The sequence below is a fragment of the Dermochelys coriacea genome, chromosome 11 (assembly GCF_009764565.3).
Source record: "Dermochelys coriacea isolate rDerCor1 chromosome 11, rDerCor1.pri.v4, whole genome shotgun sequence".
NCBI lineage: Eukaryota > Metazoa > Chordata > Testudines > Dermochelyidae > Dermochelys > Dermochelys coriacea.
In genome coordinates, this window is record NC_050078.2 from 18,872,909 (window position 1) to 18,894,773 (window position 21,865).

At 42.6% G+C, this 21,865-nt stretch overlaps 1 protein-coding gene across 5 annotated transcripts in view; it reads right to left on the bottom strand.

Annotated features, from left to right (window-relative positions):
• ZRANB3 (zinc finger RANBP2-type containing 3) overlaps positions 1-21,865 on the bottom strand; it is a 133,135-nt gene that overhangs the window by 20,589 nt on the left and 90,681 nt on the right. For all 5 annotated transcript variants that reach the window (XM_043505037.1, XM_043505038.1, XM_043505040.1 and 2 more), the window contains 6 exons: positions 20,419-20,887; positions 18,432-18,656; positions 16,828-16,919; positions 4,807-4,908; positions 2,626-2,768; positions 476-622 (listed from right to left, as the gene is read on the bottom strand). In XM_043505037.1, coding sequence (XP_043360972.1) covers positions 476-622; positions 2,626-2,768; positions 4,807-4,908; positions 16,828-16,919; positions 18,432-18,656; positions 20,419-20,887 — 1,178 coding nt within the window. The remainder of the gene's footprint in view (positions 1-475; positions 623-2,625; positions 2,769-4,806; positions 4,909-16,827; positions 16,920-18,431; positions 18,657-20,418; positions 20,888-21,865) is intronic.

Sequence of the window (21,865 nt, forward strand, 5' to 3'; positions counted from 1 at the left end):
ATCAGGGCTGATAGCCCTTCCTGCTACTCTTGCTGCCTCAGCTACCACTATTTTTAGCATGCTAGCTCAATCAGAACTAATACAAGTATGTCTCCTTGAGATGGGAATCACACCCCCAGCTCAAAGTGCAGACATACTCTTTGTGTCTCTGTTTGCTGTGAACCTCACAGGCTTGTTTGTGTGTAAGCACTCCATTTCCCTGATCATACAATTTTTTTCTTCTTTCGTACTAAGAAACATAGTTGTCCATTGACAAATGTGCGAGCTAACATACATAACATAAATCATTATAGGAAATAAGATTTAGTTCATCAGCACAAGGTAAATGCCTTTGATCTTAAGCAATGCATCATATTAACAGAAGCCCTTGTACCCTATAATTTCATTACATAAAGTAAAAATAATTTTGGGAAAAACTAGTTTAATTACTGCATTCTGGCTATTTTGTCTTTTTTATTAACATTAACGAACTTACTTTGTGGAATGGCCATCTGTTTTTCCAGCAGAAGTACCTTCATTTTTCAAGTAAAACGCAGCTTCCTTTGTGACCAAGCATATGCTGCCCCCACTGCTGTTAGCTTTGCTGAGTGAGGCTACAGCAACATCCTCTTTTGTCACATATCTGGAATTATTACAAGATGTTTCAGTATTCTTTTTTCTCTTGAATTGTACTGCAGACAACTGAATACATCCTTAGAGAACATTCATGTCACCTGCAGCAATACTGATGTAGAAAATCCCATCTAAATACTTCTTACTTCCTAAACCTGGCATGAGTAGCATTTGGAAAATGTATTTTACTCGTTCAGTTTTTCCATATTAGGTAAGATTTCTTTTAAAAAAAAAGCTACCTCTCTGTTGTGCTGCCAACAGATAATGAGTTATTTTCCATGACAAGTAATTATAAAAAGTGATATGAAAACAATGGAAAGCCTGTTTCACTTGAGTGAAACATCACTGATATTCCAGGGTTTTTTGTTTTTGTTTGTTTTGGAAAAGGTACTATTTGGTAGAGAATATGAGAAGCGCTGAAGCCATGAAAGAGTTCTGGAAAAATTAGTTTATCTTTGAATTTGCTCAATTTCCTTTGTATTTTTATTGTAAGATCATCCCTATTCTTCTAAATTAAGCTCTGTTAAAATTCAATAGCCCCCCATGCTTTGGTCACTCTTAAGATATAATTATTGACCAACCTAACTAACTAGGAGGCAGAGGAGAGGTATTCAGAGTAGCAGCCATGTTAGTCTGTATTCGCAAAAAGAAAAGGAGTACTTGTGGCACCTTAGAGACTAACAATCGGAAATGCATCCAATGAAGTGAGCTGTAGCTCACGAAAGCTTATGCTCAAATAAATTTGTTAGTCTCTAAGCTGCCACAAGTACTCCTTTTCTTTTTAGAGGAGAGGTAAATTTCGATTTTACCACTGACTGGGCACCTGACACATAGGAAGGAAAGCAATAATAAATACTGAAAAAACCTGGCATTCGAGGAGGATAGGAAATCAACTAAGGAAGAGGTGAGGCTGAGAAAGTGTAGAAGGAGATTCTGCATTATGAAATAAATATAAGTAATAATTTATTCCTGCTTCTAGCCTGGAGAAACAAGATGATGTATTTTGGACTCACTGAAATCTGGGCTACTGGGACCGAGAGACAATAAAGGAGGGATTTACAAGAGGGAAGACAAGAGATGAAGGCACAAATATTATTTTGTTGAAATGTTAAATGAGGACAGAAGGAGATGAAAAAAATGGAGGAGGGGAATAGTTCCTTTGGGCAGAAAGACATTCCCTTTCAGCAGGACATGAAAAATTTTAAAGAGCCAAGACTACAGTTTTACAGTGTATTCTTTAATTTGATCCACTGCCAAATAGAAAAAGAAAAGTCAGGTAATATATGAAGAGTTTTCAGCTGATTTGGTTACTGTTAGCCACCTTTTCATATGGCCCTTCAAGAAAAAATGCTATGTCTACACAGAACAAGACTGAGAGCAAGAAAGGCATAAAACCAACTTCTTCTACAAAACCCTGGCTTATGTCAACAACAAAATAAAAACCAACCAATCAACTAAAAATAATAAAAATAAAAAATACTATTATCCATACATTGCCAAAACACTAACATAAGTAAATAAATAAATACTTGAGGATAGAAACTTGTCTCCCAGCATATTTTGTATCATCTAAACAGACTGTAATCTCTTTGGTAGAATAGCTATGCCTTTTGATGTGCCTTTTAAAGCTCTAAACACACAGCTGGTGCTTAAATAAATAATAAATAATAATAATACAAATGAGACATGGAAGACAATAGATGGTATTTTAATAACATAAATGAAAGATTTTTCTCAGGAATCTCTAGCAGTTTCTGGATGTTTAAAGCTGCAGAAACCTTCAGAGACAGAATATGTGCTGAACTGCACTCATAGTGATAGAGAATCAGGCAGTATGTTCTGTTCTAACAGATTTGCACAAATGCACACAAAATGCCTAATTTTTTCACTATAAGACAAGTTATCACTAAATGTTCAGTTTATTATCTCAACATGATTCCACTGAATGTTACATAAAAAAACTTGGACCTCCTGCATACAAAAGAGGAAGGAATGAAAAGTAAAAACACATACCTTTTGGTGCTGCTCAGCCTGGCCTGCTGTTTAGAAATCTCTTCTGCAGCAAGAATAGGGCTACAAAAAGTGTGGCCACTTTTTCTGATAATTTTTTGCTTCATAGCTGTTAGACTACTCCATTCTCTCACAAACCTCAGAATCTGGCAGAGAGAAGGTCAAGTGGTCAACAGCACAAGTATTAAACACAAATCTTTAATTACACTGAAACGTTTTAGATTATTATATTTAAAATTATTTTGTCAACTGGAAAAAGGTTTGCTTGCTGTAAGGTGTTCTTTTCTGGGATGTAATCATTTCTGATGTGAGCTTCAAAGGTTCTGCTGAAACTTTAAGATTTGGACCTGATCTAAACTTAAAATATTTGCCTATATAGCTATGTCAGTTAGAAGGGAGGTTGGGGGAAAGAGAGGAAAAAAAAATCACACAATCAATGTAGCTATAATGGCAAAGCCCACGTATAGGCACAGATGTGCTGGCACAAAATTCTTTTGCTGATATAAGTTATTTTGTTTAGGGAACAGGTTTTAACTGCTTTTGCCAATATAACTGCATCTCCACTTCAAGGGTTTCCTGGTATAACTATATGGGCAAACTCTTCCTAGGGTAGCATAAAAATATAGACAAATGTTTGAACATGGATGACTCTGTTCAGCCATTCTTATTCAAGCAAACCTTCCACTGCTCTCAATAGGAATTGTGGCTCAGTAAAGCGAGCTGAACAAAGTCTGTAATCAGATTCACAGATACAACTCATGTCTCACTTAAAAAAACCCCAACAGTGCTAGATCTGTGATGCAGATTGCCTAGTTTCAGTACTAGAGGTGAATGGCATAATTATAAACAAGTTGAAAGAGCATTTTGTACTAAACCACGAGCTGGTTATGCTATGCGAAAAAACATCCACTTTGGGGACTAGAGTATTCCATGTGTGATTTAAGCGTTATGCAGAAACAGGCCTTCAGAACCGAAAAAGTAAGCTATCATAATGATTTCCCTTTCCTCCTAATTTCCTTCCCTCATCCTTATTTTTGTGAATAAATGAAAATGAGTACATGTCAGGATCTCTCTCCCACTGAGCTGGAGCAGCATGGGAAAAAGCAATGAAATTGGACATTTCAGTAGAGATGTGAATCAATGTTTTTTTTTATTTATTTTGTTAACATTTTACAGAATTTATCTCCCTCAGTTCACACTCAGATGATGAAGGAGCAGAAGAGGACAGGAGAAGAAGGGTCTAGCACTAGAAACACACTCCCCTCCAGAACCTGAAACTGAATCCAGGATTCTTGAGTTTCAACACTCCTCTACTGTCTAGTGAATAGCTCTGAAAAGCACTGACAAAATGTCTTTCTCTTCCTTCCCAATAGCTGATCCACATGGATAATAGAGCCTTCTACTGCTACCAGTTACACAGTTAGCTCAATTGGTTGAGGTCTGTGCTGTAGATTTAAAGGTCCCAGCCTTGTGATAAACCAGAAGGGAATCAATAGGATTAAACATGATAACATTTGTTATTTTTAATTTGTTTTTTTAAGAAGATAGGAAATTGCATTAAAAAACCTAGCTTAAAAAAATTAAGGTTCCAATGTTGCAGAGCAATCTTAATAATGGCATTTCCTAAATTCTGAGGACTTGACTTTGAACCTAAAAGTTCTAATGTCATGTTTTGGATATAATCTTCATTATAGAGATAGAATTCATGGAGACTACAAGTCTCAGCATGTCATGCTCTACATTCATTTGAATACTCGTGCTAAGAGAGGAGGGTGACCATAGAGCACACTGAGAACTCTGCGGCATACACACATCACAAGTGTGACGCAGTCAAGCATATTTTCTTGACTCACAATATGCCACTCTTAAAACATAACCTTTATGATATGTAATTTTGATAACTTATGAATATCACTTACTAATCCTGTAAATGAGAAACTAATTGATGTGATGATGATTCTATCTACAAAAATGGTAACAGGAGGCGTGATAATTTTCCAAAGTAACAGAATGCACATTTATTATTCATATCAACATTTATAAAATCTGGTTGCAATGAGGAAATGTAATCAACAACTGAAACTTGAAGCATGGTAACAAAATAGTCTCCATTTATAAAAATTAAAGAGGTCCAAATTAAACATTATGTTATTTTCATAGTAACATTTTAAAGATTGTTCTTACCAAAGAACGATTTTGTTTTTGCTGAAAACTCTCTGGTAAATCCTCCCAATTATCCAATTTTATATCCAATGGAATAAAATTACAGTTCAGTGATTTTCCATCCTGGAGACGCAATACAGACAATTTAGTTAAACCCACTAAATCCCGAAGGAATCCAAGTCTTTTAATTTTGTTTACAATTGTAATGTAATACAATATAGAAAAAGTACCAATTGTTTTCAATGGCTACCCAAACAATCTCGTTTCCTAATATTAGCCCTGGTCTACACTAGGTGTTGAGGTCGAATTTAGCAGCGTTAAATCGATTTAACCCTGCACCCGTCCACGTGACGAAGCCCTTTTTTTCGACTTAAAGGGCTCTTAAAATCGATTTCCTTACTCCAGCCCCAACAAAGGGATTAGCGCTGAAATCGGTTTTACTGAGTCAAATTTGGGGTACCGTGGATGCAATTAGATGGTATTGGCCTCCGGGAGCTATCCCAGAGTGCTCCATTGTGACCGCTCTGGACAGCACTCTCAACTCAGATGCACTGACCAGGTAGTCAGGAAAAGGCCCGTGAACTTTTGAATTTCAATTTCCTGTTTGGCCAGTGTGGCAAGCTGCAGGTGACTATGCAGAGCTCATCAGCAGAGGTGACCATGATGGAGTCCCAGAATCGCAAAAGAGCTCCAGCATGGACCGAAGGGGAGGTACGGGATCTGATCGCTGTATGGGGAGAGGAATCCGTGCTATCAGAACTATGTTCCAGTTTTCGAAATGCCAAAACATTTGTGAAAATCTCCCAGGGCATGAAGGACAGAGGCCATAACAGGGACCCGAAGCAGTGCCGCGTGAAACTTAAGGAGCTGAGGCAAGCCTACCAGAAAACCAGAGAGGCGAACGGCCGCTCCGGGTCAGAGCCCCAAACATGCCGCTTCTATGATGAGCTGCATGCCATTTTAGGGGGTTCAGCCACCACTACCCCAGCCGTGTTGTTTGACTCCTTCAATGGAGATGGAGGCAACACGGAAGCAGGTTTTGGGGACGAGGAAGAAGATGATGATGAGGCTGTAGATAGCTCACAGCAAGCAAGCGGAGAAACCAGTTTTCCCGACAGCCAGGAACTGTTTCTCACCCTGGACCTGGAGCCAGTACCCCCCAAACCCACCCAAGGCTGCCTCCAAGACCCACCAGGTGGAGAAGGGACCTCTGGCGAGTGTACCTTTTAAAATACTATATAAGGTTTAAAAGCCAGCATGTTTAATGATTAATTTGCCCTGGCATTTGTGGCTCTCCTGGATATACTCCCAAAGCCTTTGCAAAAGGTTTCTGGGGAGGGCAGCCTTATTCCATCCACCATGGTAGGACACTTTACCACTCCAGGCCAGTAGCACGTACTCGGGAATCATTGTAGAACAAAGCATTGCAATGTATGTTTGCTGGCGTTCAAACAACATCCGTTCTTTATCTCTCTGTGTTATCCTCAGGAGAGTGATATCATTCATGGTCACCTGGTTGAAATAGGGTGCATTTCTTAAGGGGACATTCAGAGGTGCCTGTTCCTGCTGGGCTGTTTGCCTATGGCTGAACAGAAATGTTCCTGGCTGTTAGCAACGCGGGGGAGGGGGGAGGCAAAATGCGACCTTGTAACGAAAGCACATGTGCTATGTATGTAATGTTAACAGCAAGGTTTACCATGAAAGAGTGTACCCATTGTTCTATAAAATGCGTCTTTTCAAATACCACTGTCCCTTTTTTTTCCCTCCACCAGCTGCATGTGTTTCAAGGATCACAGGATCTTCTCCTTCCCAGAGGCTAGCGAAGATTAGAAGGCGAAAAAAACGCACTCGCGATGAAATGTTCTCTGAGCTCATGCTGTCCTCCCACACTGACAGAGCACAGACGAATACGTGGAGGCAGACAATGTCAGAGTGCAGGAAAGCACAAAATGACCGGGAGGAGAGGTGGCGGGCTGAAGAGAGTGCTGAAGCTGAAAGCAGAGTGATGAGAAGAGGCAGGATGCAATGCTGAGGCTGCTGGAGAATCAAACTAATATGCTCCAGCGTATGGTTGAGCTGCAGGAAAGGCAGCAGCACAGACCGCCGCTACAGCCCCTGTGTAACCAACCGCCCTCCTCCCCAAGTTCCATAGCCTCCTCACCCAGATGCCCAAGAACGTGGTGGAGGGGCCTCCAGCCACCCAGCCACTCCACTCCAGAGGATTGCCCAAGTAACAGAAGACTGGCATTCAATAAGTTTTAAACTTTTAAAGTACTGTGTGGCCTTGTCCTTCCCTCCTCCACCTACCCCTCCTGGGCTACCTTGGTAATTATCCCCCTATTTGTGTGATAAATCAATAAAGAATGCATGAATGTGAAGCAACAATGACTTTATTGTCTCTGCAAGCGGTGATCGAAGGGAGGTGGGGAGGGTGGTTAGCTTACAGGGAAGTAGAGTGAACCAAGGGGCGGGGGGGATTTCATCAAGGAGAAACAAACAGAACTTTCACACTGTAGCCTGGCCAGTCATGAAACTGGTTTTCAAAGCTTCTCTGATGCACAACGCACCCTCCTGTGCTCTTCTAACCACCTTGGTGTCTGGCTGTGCGTAACCAGCAGCCAGGCGATTTGCCTCAACCTCCCACCCCGCCATAAATGTCTCCCCCTTACTCTCACAGATATTGTGGAGCGTACAGCAAGCAGTAATAACAGTGGGAACATTGGTTTCACTGAGGTCTAACCGAGTCAGTAAATGGCGCCAGCGTGCTTTTAAACGTCCAAATGCACATTCTACCACCATTCTGCACTTGCTCGGCCTGTAGTTGAACAGCTCCTGACTTCTCTCCAGGCTGCCTATGTATGGCTTCACGAGCCATGGCATTAAGGGGTAGACTGGGTCCCCAAGGATAACTATAGGCATTTCAACATCCCCAACGGTTATTTTCTGGTCTGAGAAGAAAGTCCCTTCCTGCAGCTTTTGAAACAGACCAGAGTTCCTGAAGATGCGAGCGTCATGTACCTTTCCCGGCCATCCCATGTTGATGTTGGTGAAACGTCCCTTGTGATCCACCAGTGCTTGCAGCACTATTGAAAAGTACCCGTTGCGGTTTATGTACTCGCTGGCTTGGTGCTCCGGTGCCAAGATAGGGATATGGGTTCCGTCTATGGCCCCACCACAGTTAGGGAATCCCATTGCAGCAAAGCCATCCACTATGACCTGCACATTTCCCAGGGTCACTACCCTTGATAGCAGCAGATCTTTGATTGCGTTGGCTACTTGCATCACAGCAGCCCCCACAGTAGATTTGCCCACTCCAAATTGATTCCCAACTGACCAATAGCTGTCTGGCGTTGCAAGCTTCCACAGGGCTATTGCCACTCGCTTCTCAACTGTGAGGGTTGCTCTCATCTTGGTATTCTTGCGCCTCAGGGCAGGGGAAAGCAAGTCACAAAGTTCCAGGAAAGTGCCCTTACGCATGCGAAAGTTTCGCAGCCACTGGGAATCGTCCCAGACCTGCAACAATATGCAGTCCCACCAGTCCGTGCTTGTTTCCCGAGCCCAAAATCGGCATTCCACTGCATGAACCTGCCCCATTAGCACCATGATGCCCACATTGGCAGGACCCGTGCTTTGAGAGAAGTCTGTGTCCATGTACTCATCACTCTCGTCACTGCGCTGATGTTGCCTACTCGCCCGGTTTCGCTTTGTCAGGTTCTGGTACTGCATATACTGCTGGATAATGCGTGTGGTGTTTAATGTGCTCCTAATTGCCAAAGTGATCTGAGCGGGCTCCATGCTTGCCGTGGTATGGCGTCTGCACAGAAAAAAGGCGCGGAACGATTGTCTGCTGTTGCCCTGATGGAGGGAGGGGCGACTGACGACATGGCTTACAGGGTTGGCTTACAGGGAATTAAAATCAACAAAGGGGGTGGCTTTGCGAGAAACTGAATGGCCGCCTCAAGGATAGAACTCAAAACCTCAAGGATAGAACTCAAAAGTGGGTTTAGCAGGACGTCGATTTCACAGAGGGAGGGAGGAGAAAATGAATACAAAACAAATCTGGTCTATTTCTTGTTTTGAGCCACTTCCTCTATCTTTATACATCATGCTAGCAGCAGACTGTGCAGTACGACTGCTAGCCATCTTCACCTCCTGGGTGCTTGGAAGAAGACAGTGCAGTATGACTACTGGCCATCATCTTCTGCTAGCTGCAGATTAAAAGACAGTGCACTACCAGTAGGACTCAATCGCCATGAGACGAAACAAGGGAAATGACCTGGCTGAGTCATTCCCACGTTTGCCCAGGTGCCCAGTTAAAAGAGCACTCAGGACTACGTCGACGACAGCTACCGGTCATACTGCACTGTCTGCTGCCAAAAGGCAATAAACTGCTGCTGTGTAGCAATGCAGTACCGTGTCCGCCAGCACCCAGGAGACATACGGTGACGGTTAGCTGAGCGGGCTCCATGCTTGCCATGGTATGGCGTCTGCACAGGTAACTCAAGAAGAAAGGCGTAAAACGATTGTCTGCCCTTGCTTTTACTGAGGGAGGGAGGGGACGGGGGCCTGACGATATGTACCCAGAACCACCCGCAACAATGTTTTAGCCCCATCAGGCACTGGGATTTCTACCCAGAATTCAAATGGGCGCTGGAGACTGCGGGAACTGTGGGATAGCTGCCCACAGTGCAAAGCTCTGGAAGTCGACGGTTGCCTTGGTACTGTGGACACAGTACGCCGACTACATGCACTTAGAGCATTTGTGTGGGGACACACACACTCGACTGTATAAAAATGCTTTGTACAAAACCGACTTCTATAAATTCGACCTAATTTCTTAGCGTAGACATACCCTTAGAAGAAATTCAAAAGGTATTTGCACGGTGGATGTAAAACCATAGTAAGACTACCAATTCAGGAAATCTGATTCATAGTACTGTATTATACTGCAACTAAAGAGGATTGCAATTTTATCTCTAAGCATCATCTTCACCTATATATAATATATCATCTTTGAATAGATCTGAAGCACCAACTTCACTAAATTAAACAACATAGAGAGCTATTAACTCAACTGTGCTGCACAGCACAGGGGACGACTGCAAAATTTTTACTTGAGTGGAGAAAATGACTCTATTCCACTTTAAATCAGGTGACAGGACATGCTGTGGTGAAGTGTGTTCAGTGCCTCCTCAGTGCTCTGAGAAAATTCTTTCTCAGATGACTGTCAACAAGTGAGCAGCCATATAAAGTCCATGAAGGCCAAAGCCTTGTTCATGACTGACTGATCAGAAAAAGAGCTCTGTTGGGGAAAAATGAAGGCAGACCTCTAAAGTATGTCACAGTACACGAGAGAGAGACTCATTCTCCAGACACACTTTTGGCTTAGGAGAAGACCCACTAATCTGGGAACCAGCAGATTAGCAGGCTATGAGCTCTAATCTTACCTCTTTTACTGATTGTTGTTTATATTCTGTGTATTTCAAACTGAGTATGGCCTCATACCATTCACTCTAGGAGTGAGGCAAATATCATTATCCGCATTTTACAAATAAAACAACTGAGAGCTTCAAATGCACAAGGTAATTTCTGGCAGAATTGGCACTAGAACCCAGATCTTGAATATAAATGACCCATGGGCCAAGTATGTGTTGCTTTTAGTGATAGCGCCACACATTGGATAACACTCATTTCTACAGCTCCAGCAATAGAGGTCTGTGGTGGAGATGTAAAGGTTTTTGGTTCAAACACTGCTGCAGAGCCATGTGGGTCATATGAAGGAATTTGTTTTCCCAGTTCATTTAAGCAAGTGGTTTATTTAATTAACAGAGTAGAAAACTTTCCCTCCTGATGAGACTTGCAACAGAACCCAGGTGTTCCACACATCAGTTGCTTCTGAAACACAGGGCTGGTTTGAAGATTGATATGTTTTTATGAAAAGGTCCATTAAATTAAGATGTCTCCCTCCCAAAACCAGCAGAGAGTTGGAATGAAACAGTGACAGCAATGCCCCAAATGACAACTGAAAATAAGTTTATCAATATATTGTTTTTTGGACTCCCAACATCTTTGGATATCAGTGGGAGTTCTCTTAATTTGTTTTGTTCAGAAAGTGATCTGACATTACATATATGCAGGGGTGAAAGTAACATTTATCTCTTACCGGTACAAGGGTGGCCAGCTTTTCCCCCCACTGGGCCTCGGGTGGAAGGGGCAGGGCTGTGGGGGAGTCAGCATCCCCCAGCCAGCCCATTTGGGCTGCCTGGCCTGTGCCGCCCAGAGCTCCAGCGGTGATTTAAAGGGCCTAGGGCTCCAGCCACTGCTGCTACCATTTTAAATTGCCAACCCTGGGGCAGCTGCTCCTTTCGCCCCAACCCCGGCGGAGGCCAGGTGTGGGGACAAAAGGGGAAATGCCATGGCAGCGCTTTAAACAGGGTCCTTTGCCGCTGCAGTGCTTTAACATTGCTGCCCCTTTTGCCCCCCCACCCCGTCGGTGGCCCAGCCGCTAGGGACCTGGCAGGGCCGCCGATGTGGGGCGCAAAAGGAGCAGCAATATTAAAGCGCTGCTGGGGTAACGCTTTAAAGTCAGTTGTACAGGCGGCCACTTTTTACCGGTATGCCGTATCAGCCCGTACCGCCTTACTTTCACCCCTGCATATACGGCACCAGTTGCTTAGTTTTCTGAAACTTGGGAGAAAACAATATTATGTTTGCAGGTTGAAATGATGCACTGTCATAATTTTTACTGACATTTAGAATGTTTACCATGGGTCAATGGTGGATTCTTCAACACTTCAATTTTTAAATCAATATTGGATATTGTTCTAAAATATATGATTTTATGCAGGAATTATTTTGGAGAAGCCTGTGTTATTCTAGGTCAGACTAGATGATCACAATGGTCCCTTCTGGTTCTGGAACCTAGGAATGTTCTGCCAATACAAACATTTTTATTATCCTTTTGAACATTTTAAAGAATACCCTTGACTACAACTTTGATCCAACACTTACTGGTGGACAGGAGTTATTATTTTATTTAACTGAAAGATTGGTAAGTTACTGTAAACCATTTACAAACCAAACCACAGCCATACATAAAAATTTAATTTTAATTATATATATTCCCAAAATGATTGAAAAATTAAATAGAAAATATTTTTCTTCTAATTTTCACCAAGGAAGATGGCTTAGTCACGTAAGTAAATACAATTTCAAGTCCAACTAGGGACATTCATTTTTCACCCTGGAAGAGTTTGGTGCTGGACTGTAGTGGTGGTGGTTCCTGATCATAGTTGAGGTTTTTGGTAAAACAATTCTCAAAGAGCACATGTTAGCATATTCACAGGTTTCAGAGTAGCAGCCGTGTTAGTCTGTATTCGCAAAAAGAAAAGGAGTACTTGAGACTAAAAGTCTCTAAGGTGCCACAAGTACTCCTTTTATGTTAGCATATAAAACTGTTACTAACCTTCTGTAACTGTTGTTCTTCGAGATGTGTTGCTCACGTCGATTCCACGTCAGGTGTGCACATGCCCCGTTGACGGAGACTTTTTTCCCAGCAGTATCTGTAGGACCGGCTCTATTGCCCACTGGAGGCCCGCGCTTATGCACCAGTATAAGGAGCACCGCTGACCCTGCGCCCTCTCAGTTCCTTCTTACTGTCAACTCTGGCCATGGGAAGGAGGGCAGGCCATGGAATGGACATGAGCAAGACATCTCGAAGAACAACAGTTATGGAGGGTTAGTAACTGTTTTTTCTTCTTCGAGTGCTTGCTCATGTCCATTCCATATCAGGTGACTCACAGGCAGTGCCCTCAAAGGTGGGCTAGGAGTTTACAGGTGAGTGGATTGTAACACAGCTCTGCCAAAATTGGCATCATCTCTGGCTTGCTGGGTGATGGCATAATAGGCCGCAAACATGTGGACAGAGGACCACATTACAGCTCTGCAAATGTCCTGAATCAGTACCTGTGCCAGGAAGTCCGCAGAAGATACCTGTGCCCTTGTCGAATGGGCCTTTACCATGGGTGACGGGTGAACAAGCCGTTGCGGGAGGCTAGCCTGCGGCCCCTCCCCGCCGCCTTGTCCCTCCCCCGTGCAGTCCAGGGTGCACACACCCCCTCCTCAAGGCCCCCAGTCCCTGATCGCTGGGCGGAAGAGGGCCTGCACCTCCTGGACGAGAAGTTGCTCGTGAGAAGGGCCCTGAAGAGGGACAGGGAAGGGGTGTGTGGTGGAGGAATGGAAATAAACTGGAGGATATACCCCAGGGTGATGGCGCTGAGCACCCAGTGGTCTGATGTTATTGCTGCCCAAGCGGGGAGATAGGAGGAAAGGCGATCTAAAAATAAAGGGTGAGGGGGTTTCCAGATCCAGAAGGGAGACTGGTAGTCCGTCCCTCTGCGTGCCTTCACAAGGCCTGCCTAGGCCTGCTCGGCGCATTACTAGTACTCTGCTGGGAGGAAGAAGAGGCTGGTAGGCTCTGGCAGCGCCTGTAACCTCTCTCTTTGTGCTAGTTGGTCTTGTGCCTGGCTGGACCTGAGAAACGGGGCTGCTGAGGCCTAAAATGCCTGCAAGGAGCTGCTGATGTATAAAGGCCCAGGAATCTTAATGTGGCTCTGGAGTCTTTAACTCCATGCAGCTTCATGTCAGTTTGGTCTGAGAATGGCAAAGACCCTTTGAACGGAAAGTCCCGCACTCATTGCTGGACCTCTGGTGACAGCCCTGATGATGGCAACCATGAGCCCTTCCTCATGGCGACTGCCGACGCCATCGACCTGGATGCCAAGTCCGCCACATCCAGGGCAGCCTGGAGGGAGGTCCTCACCATGGTCTTTCCCTCTTCCGCAATGGCCCCGAACTCCTGCTGCTCTTCTTGGGGCAGTGACTCTTTGGAGACCCAAACAACAAAGTTGTATCGCCCTAGAAGCACTTGTTGGTTTACAATACGCAGCTGGAGGCTCGCAATAGAATAAACTTTTCTACTGAACAGGTCCAAGCATTTGTGAAGGGTTTCCCCTAGGGTGCCATCAGGAAACCCTCCCCGTTCAATCTTTGTTCCTCAGATGTTTCCAGGAGTCTTCTTGTGTGGGGAGTGAAGACCTGGGAGCAGGTCTGCAGCTTTTCACAGCAACACAGTGAGAGAGGGAGCCCAGGATGGTGTATCAGAGAGCTCAGTGGTACTCCAGTTCCAGGTGGCACCCTGGGGGGAACCCGTCACATAGTTTTGCCTCCTTGTTTTTTGGGGTAGCACTGGCCTGGGCCCTGCCTATCCCACTCATTGGCAGCAGCAACCAACAGGGAACCAGGAGGGGGGGTGGGAGTATATATAATCGTAGCCCTTTGCGGGCACATAATACTTTTTCTCTGCCCTCTTGGAAGTTGAGGGCAGAGAAGTGGGGTCTGCCAGAGTGTCTTTACCTTGAATACCTCTTGATGCATGGGAAGATCCACTTTGCAGCTGCAGCTGTCAAAACATCAAAAATGGGGTCTGCAGGTTGTTTGAGCTCCTCCACGTCCAGGCCCAGATTGGAGGCGATTTTCTTAAGAAGCTCCTGGTGGTGTTTGAGATCACTGGGGAGGTATAGGGTTAGCAGGCCCCATGAGTGCCTCATCAGGGGAAGATGAGGAGGAAGCCACCGGACGGAGGAACTGGGTCCCTGATCTGTTCTGGGGCCCCTTCAATTGGGGGTACCATGGGGATCTCGGTGCTGTGATCCAAGTCCAAAGCCAGTTTTGGCATGGGCTGAGGTGGGACCACAGTGCTCCTTTCAGAAGTCACTACTGAAGGGGAGTGCAAAAAGTGACCCAGTGCCACTGGGAACCCCCACGGGTTCCAGTACTGTCAATGGACTGGCCACTGACCCAGGGCCTATGGGCCCATGGATGGACTGGCACCAACATCTGTCTGGTAAGCCCGATGGTGATGCCTCTTCAGAGGCAGCGCCGATTCCTCTTTGGAGCCCAATGAAGATTCTTCATAGGATGATCCAGGCAGTGCTGTCGCGCCCTCTAGTCAGCTCTGATGGAGGTCCGGAGAGCAAGGCCTCAGTACTGGGGAATGACTGCGAGGACTTGAAGATCGGTGCAGATATTCCAATGACTGGTGCCAGAGTTCTGGCAACTGGTGCCAGGACTCACGTGAGTGGCGTTGCGGTTCAGTAGATCAACACTGGGCCTCTGGGGACTGGTGCCACAGTGCCGGAGAACGATGTCAGGTAGCTGGTGACCAACACCTGGGATTTGGTGATCAGCGCCTAGGCTGAGGCGACCAGTGTCTAGGTGATGGAGACTGGGGCTGGTAAGCTGGGGATGGGCACCTCGATGCCCAAGACCTGGCCAAATCAGAGACTGGTGATGGGCTGGGGACTACCGAGGGGGTTCCAACTTGGGTTTCCCTCTTGAGACAGCGGCCTTAGGTGGCTCCCCTGCCACAGGCTGGTGATCCCTAGGCCTGGGCAGGATTGAAAGGGCCATTATGTCTTTGGCAGCCTGAAAGCCTTCGGGTGTGGACCGTGCCCTCATGTGCTCCATGCCTCTGCTCGTGCCCAGCATACTCGGGGGATCCCTCAGCGGGCTGGGTACAACGGGTTCTGTAAGCTCCCCAGCCGTACACCTTTGAGGGGATGGTGAGTGGCCCGACATAGGTCACGTCTCGCCCCCCCAGGCTTCTCTGTTCTTCTTGAGGCATAGGGAGCGCCCTCTCTTGGCACGCTTCCTGTGCCACTTTGCCTGTACTGGAGAGGTTGAGCGGTACCGGAAGGGACCGGTGCTGGAGGAGCACTGCACACAGAGGTGGAGGTTCTCAGTGCTGAGTCCGATCTGCCTGGCTTGGAGGCTGATCTCAGCCTGGCTTCCATAAGCAGGGCTTTCAGTCTGATGTCCCTGTCATTTTGCGTGTGGGGTCTGAAACTCCTGCAGTTCCGACACTTGTCTTTTACATGAATTTCCCCCAAGCACTTTAAACAGGTGGAGTGAGGATCACTCACAGGCATAGGCTTTGTGCAAGTTGCACAAGGCTTGAACCTTGGGGACAGGGGCAGGCCCCGTCCCAGGAACAAAGTCCCTTAAGGGGACTAACAACTAACTCCAAAAAACTACTTAAACAACTAAAAACTATCAACTATATACAACGAGAGTTCAGAAAAACACCAGGAGAAGTCTTGCCAAAGGAAGAGCAAGAGCATTCCAGCAACCGTCATGGGTACTCAGAAGGAACTGAGAAGGCGCACAGCTGATAGCACCCCTTATATTGGCGCATATGTGCAGGCCTCCAAGGGGCACTAGAGCCGGCCCTACAGATACCGGTAGGAGAAAACTCTCCGACAACGGTGCACACAGCGCGCACACATCTGACGTGGAATGGACATGAGCAAGCACTCGAAGAAGAATCAAAAGTTATCTGATAGTACTTTAACAGAAAACATCTGTTATTATGTTGCACACTATTGTCTTCTAGATTAAACACCATTTTCAAGAGCCTGATCCAGAGCCTATATAGATCAACATATATCAAATCCCTTTGATTTTAATTTTGGATAAGGCCCTGTAAGAGCACCTTCACAAGATGACAATGATTATCTCTTTCTTCAGCTCATTTTAGCAATAATTGGAAAGGCAAGATTTTTACAACCAAGAGAGGAAAAAGTCTACCATTCTAATAACAAAGTGTTATGAAACTCCTATTTTACAACAAAGAACCCTCATAAACCACTAACATTTGTACCTCAATAGATAACGCAATTTATCAGCCTGCTAAAATATGTCCATTGAGAAAACATTTGTATTTGCTTGTAAGCTAGGAGAAAAATTATCTTGTCTAGTGAACTATTATTAATTCCTTGGTGGAAAAGAACTAGAAGATAAATTGCCTAATTTTTGTACATCTCAGTTAATAAAAAAAAAAAAAGCTTTGGTATGAAATAAGAAAATTAAAATATAAATACATATGTGTTATAAACCTTTCATTATTACAAAGTAAAATGTTGCCCTATAATAAGCATACTGGTATGTGAAACCTGTATAGATTGAGTACATTGTAATGCTTACCTTTGTATAGAGGTGAATTCTATCAGTATTCCTACTTGCACAGAAGTTCAGCACATCATACACTGGAAAAGTATCTGAATTATCAACACATTCTATAAAAAATAATAAAAGTTTTTTTTTTTTAAATCTAATCTTCATTACTTGGAACAAAGATGGAAAATGAGCATACCCGACACAGAAAAAGGTTAACTAGGCCTCAATTCTGACTGGAGCATCTGAATACTGTTCTTATATAAATAATATTTCATTACAAGTCTGTATTTAAAGTATCACAGCAACACATCATACCTCTATCCTTACCTAATTCAAACCAGTCCAAGATAAAAGTCTGTACACTCCAAGTAGTTCAGGGAAAACAGCAGTAGGGTTGGTGAAAATCCATACCTTAACTGCTCACTATAGGGCTAGGGACTGGAACCCAGAGTAGAGGGTATGCCTGGGCTTCCCTGTCATCCACTACAGAATGGTATTGCTGGGGGCAGTGAACAAGACGACTACCTGATTCACTGTGGGAGTGACATGGTCAGGGAAGTGGATGAGAGGATTGTCTGACGCTGCTTGTGCACAGAGTCTTGGAAAAACTTCCCCTGGAAGTGGAAAATCACAGCGTGACCTGGACAGAGGGCCAAGTCAGGAAGCAACCACAGTACGACTCTGTGAGCAGGAGAGCTGCACGGTGGAAGACCAGAAACAGGACACTGAACCAGGCAGAGGTAATCCTCAGAGTTGCCAGAAAGCAATGCCACCCAGTGGTGAGTAAAGCACCCTGTGATAGTGTGCTTACAAGAAGGTGTTATTGTTGTTACATGAATACTTGGAAGCATCTCTTACTTAAATTTAAAAAAGTTAGACACATTCTGGTGTTGCTTAAGAAACTGAATGAGAATGAATAAGGATATGCATAATTTTATGGTGACAAAAATCGTATCCATAAGAATGAACATGAATACCAGGCATTCTACATATCACAGAGATTCTGTAACTAATTGTTGCCTAGGATAACAGTTCAATATGATCAGAGAAACCTGTACTAGCAGGCCAACGGACAACAAGGATGCGCACTGCAAAATTCACTGCAGCCTGCTGCCCACAAATGAAGCAACAAAGTAGAAGAAACCTATAGGAATGATGGGCAGGAGAAAATTAAAGAAAAAAGGAGGGAAATTAAAAGGACCTTTGTATTTTTACCCCATATGTGTTTCTCATGAAACATTAAAATGTATCTATGTTATATAACCACAGACGAGTATCTGCAGCCACAAAGTTCAATAAAATGACTGTACATGGAACAACAACCTGCTAACTGGCAGCTGCTCATAGGGCATACTTGTCACACAACCCAAAAGCAAACTGTGAACATTACTATGTATATCTGTGGTTCTGCCACAGTTGGATGAAAATGTTGGGTTCAGCCCACCTGACAATTAATCTGGCTGTCCTATAGTGAAACACAGAAGACTAGTGGTCATTCTGCATGTGTCAGCTTTTCTGTGTTTCAAATATGTGGTTTCCAAATGAATCTGCATCCCAGTGTTTATGTTTAATGCAATTCTGCAGAACTGCTACGGTAGATTGGCTCTACTAGGAATCCTATTTTTCTTTACCTTCTTGAGGCTTTTGCTCACATTCTTCAGATCCATTTTCAACAGCATTAGCTACTTCTTCTCCAATCTCATCAGATGATTCAGTCGCTGTTCGTACTAAGTCCTTTCTCTCATTGTCTGCATTGCATATTGCTATACCTTTGATTTTTCTAGAGTCCTGTGATGCCTTTTCTCCTTCACTCAGAGTAGAGGGAAGATCATTCATTTGATTTGTATTCTGTTTATCTATAGTTAAAGAAATAGGAAAGTGATCAATTTTACTTTGCTTCTATAAAAATAATTAAGTGAATAAGATAAATATTAGGCAGTAATATTAATTTATATTTGAAACAAAGTATCCTAAGATATTTTCGTTATAATAATCCAGTAGTTAATTCTGAAAGAACAGCTATGCCATAAATGAAATGAAATTAATTTTAGACTTGCTGAATAGTAACAGATGGTTTTAAAGAATTGAACACCTGAAAACTGTAATGTTTAAGTTTAAACTTCAATATTAAAAATATTTTAAATTGCATGATGTTGAAAATTACATATTATTCAGCATATTATTCCTAATGTTGAACAATACTAATATTAATACATTTCAATACAATTTTTAAAGTTCTACTTACATAGTATTTATTATTTATCTGAGGAAAATGTACAGACCAATTGCTTCTTCTCTCTCTACCCCACAGCAAATATATTTTATTTTAGAAACTAGAGCTTAATGTCTGTGAAATCAATTAGAATCAATACAATTACATTTGTTTCTATTATTTTTCTTAAGTGAATTTTAATGCTTATGAGATGAGCCAGGTTGATGACTTAGGAAACAAAAGTCCTCTATGGAATAGGTATTGCACAGGCACTGCTTACCGTTGTGTGTCAGCCAGTGAGTTAAACAGTTCAGAGTCCATGACACAATCTATCCTTGGTCTCCACTACTGAAACTGTGAACAATGCTACCAACTATGGTGGTGGCTTTTATTTTATGGCTATTTGTCACCCAAGAACTGGAAGAAGTCCACTAACTCAGGTTCCTGGAGCAAATTAATATGATCCTCTCACATCCTAATAGTTAGTATTAAAGAGGTACAAGCAGTATGTTATACATGCAACTTGCTTTCAAAATACAAAACAGTAGATATCATGGCGAATAAAGTATGTACATTGTACAATAAGCACAACAGGATCAGTAATTTCCTAAGGGTAATTTTCTGTTTTGCTTTTGAAATATGAAGTTTAAAATGTGTCTTTTAGTTGATTATGCTATTTCAAAAAGAAAATATACAAGGCTAATAGCTCTTATTATTTGTGTTTAAACAGCTTTTTAAAAAAATGCCTACTCATCTTTTCTCCACAAACAATCTAGATGACAGTGATACCAAACTGCATACACCATGGAGACAGATAGTTAGGACTTCATAAAAATCTTTTGGCTATTTTAAAAAACAAACTTACTATGAACATTCCAATTTTCACTCTTTGAGGGGAGAAATTTAAATATTTACAAATTTAAAAACTTTTCATGTCTTAAAATGTTAGCTCTTGTGACAATTACATACTTGTTTAACTAAGTAAAGCATCGATACTGCATCATTTGGCTGTGAAAAGATAGGAAAAAAATCTATAATTTCATTGGCTTGTTGATAATGATAAATCCTCTGAAGGGAAAGAAAGCAGCAGGGCTCTGACTGTAGAGCATGCTTGCTGCCATGGAAACAATTTCTGCTGCTGCTCACTGAATTTACATCCTACTGACTTTAATAGGTATCCATTTTTGCTAAATTAATGTCATATCACAGGAACTTTCGGAAAAAATTCCTGACCAAAATTAGGAGACAATTTCAAAAATTCCACCTCATGTGATGATTTTATTCTTCATATTTTATCTGAATTTGTAAATACTTATGTATTCTAGTACAAAAACACTATAATCTTTGAAGAAAAACAAGATCGGAAAATGCCTATTCAGTTACAATGTGCAGCATGGGTTACTCACCATCACTACCACGAGGACATTCGCAGATTTCACAATAAGGTAATAATGAATTATTAGTGTAAGTGCAAAGACTACAACACCAGACTTTGGCTAAAGGTGATTTTTTCCTTGAATTAGACAGAGCGCCACCAGAAAGACCATGATCAGTTTCTTTGGTAAACAAAGTGTTTGTTTTTCCAGCCAAAATTTTTCTCTTTTTCTCACTGGAGCTGCTTTGGGTGGGTGTACTTATAGCTCTTGGTCTTTTAGCTTCAGGCTCACAGCCATTTTCATAACAAATTGCATCCACATCAATTATTTCTCTGGCGTCCAAATGCCTGCTACCCTCCTCTCTGTCCTTTCCCGGTGTGACTTTAGAATCTCCTAAAGTAAAGTTCAGTGATTTATCCCAAGAATCAATTTTGCGTTTTTTCTCAGATGGTTTTGGTGAAAAGAAGGCACGAATGTCCTGTTGTTTTTCTTTTTCAAACTAGGAAAGAGAAACAAACTTTATCAAACATACAGATACAAACTTCCTTCAGTAGATATAGTCCACTTGTCTAAAGTTGTAACATTTTTTTCTCAATTACGGGTCTTTAGTACTTTCTAATTTGAGGTATTTTTAAAAATGTTAATTAGTAGATAGAAAATGACAGACATTCTCTTTTAATTATTTAAATTCAATTTAAAAGTAATTTAAAGCTATTTCTCAACCATGAAATTTTTAATATTCAAGTCAAAATTTTAAATCAACATAAGCATCGAACAAATGTACAGAATTGTTAGCATGATACATTAAAAAAGATATACAACAGAATGAGAGAGATTTAATATCAGTTTAGAATAATTCTGTCTATACATACTGGATGTTTACAGATGTAGCAAGCTAACAACTGCAAAACCAGCCAAACTCCCAGTTTCCTTGAGGTTTTGTACTATAGGTCTATCTTTTAGGCCATGTCTAGCACTAGGAAAAAATGCATACTTTTAACACATGTCATGTGTTGACAAGGCAGTTGTAGTTTTAACAAATGCTAGCAGGTTCCCTGGGGAAATCCTAATATTTTTACATTGTATTTCAACACATTAGTTAATACATGTTAAAACTCCCCGCCCCGCCCCCCCCCCCCCGATGACAAGGTCTTAGAGGTAACAGTGTGACTTGTCATAAAGCAGAATAATGTCCTGTGTTTACTAGGTATTTTGACTTTCATGTCTCCATTTGTAAATGTCAAGTAATTAATTACCATAGGCTAAGTGCTATACATGTATTAGTAAGGGAGTTTTTGAACCATAATATATTGGCTGGAATGTCTTATTGTAATTTTTTTTCTTTTAACAAAGCAATACTTTAAAAACTCAACCATGACAATGTAATTACTGCTTTCAGAGTAGCAGCCGTGTTAGTCTGTATCAGCAAAAAGAACAGGAGTACTCGTGGCACCTTAGAGACGAACAAATTTATTTG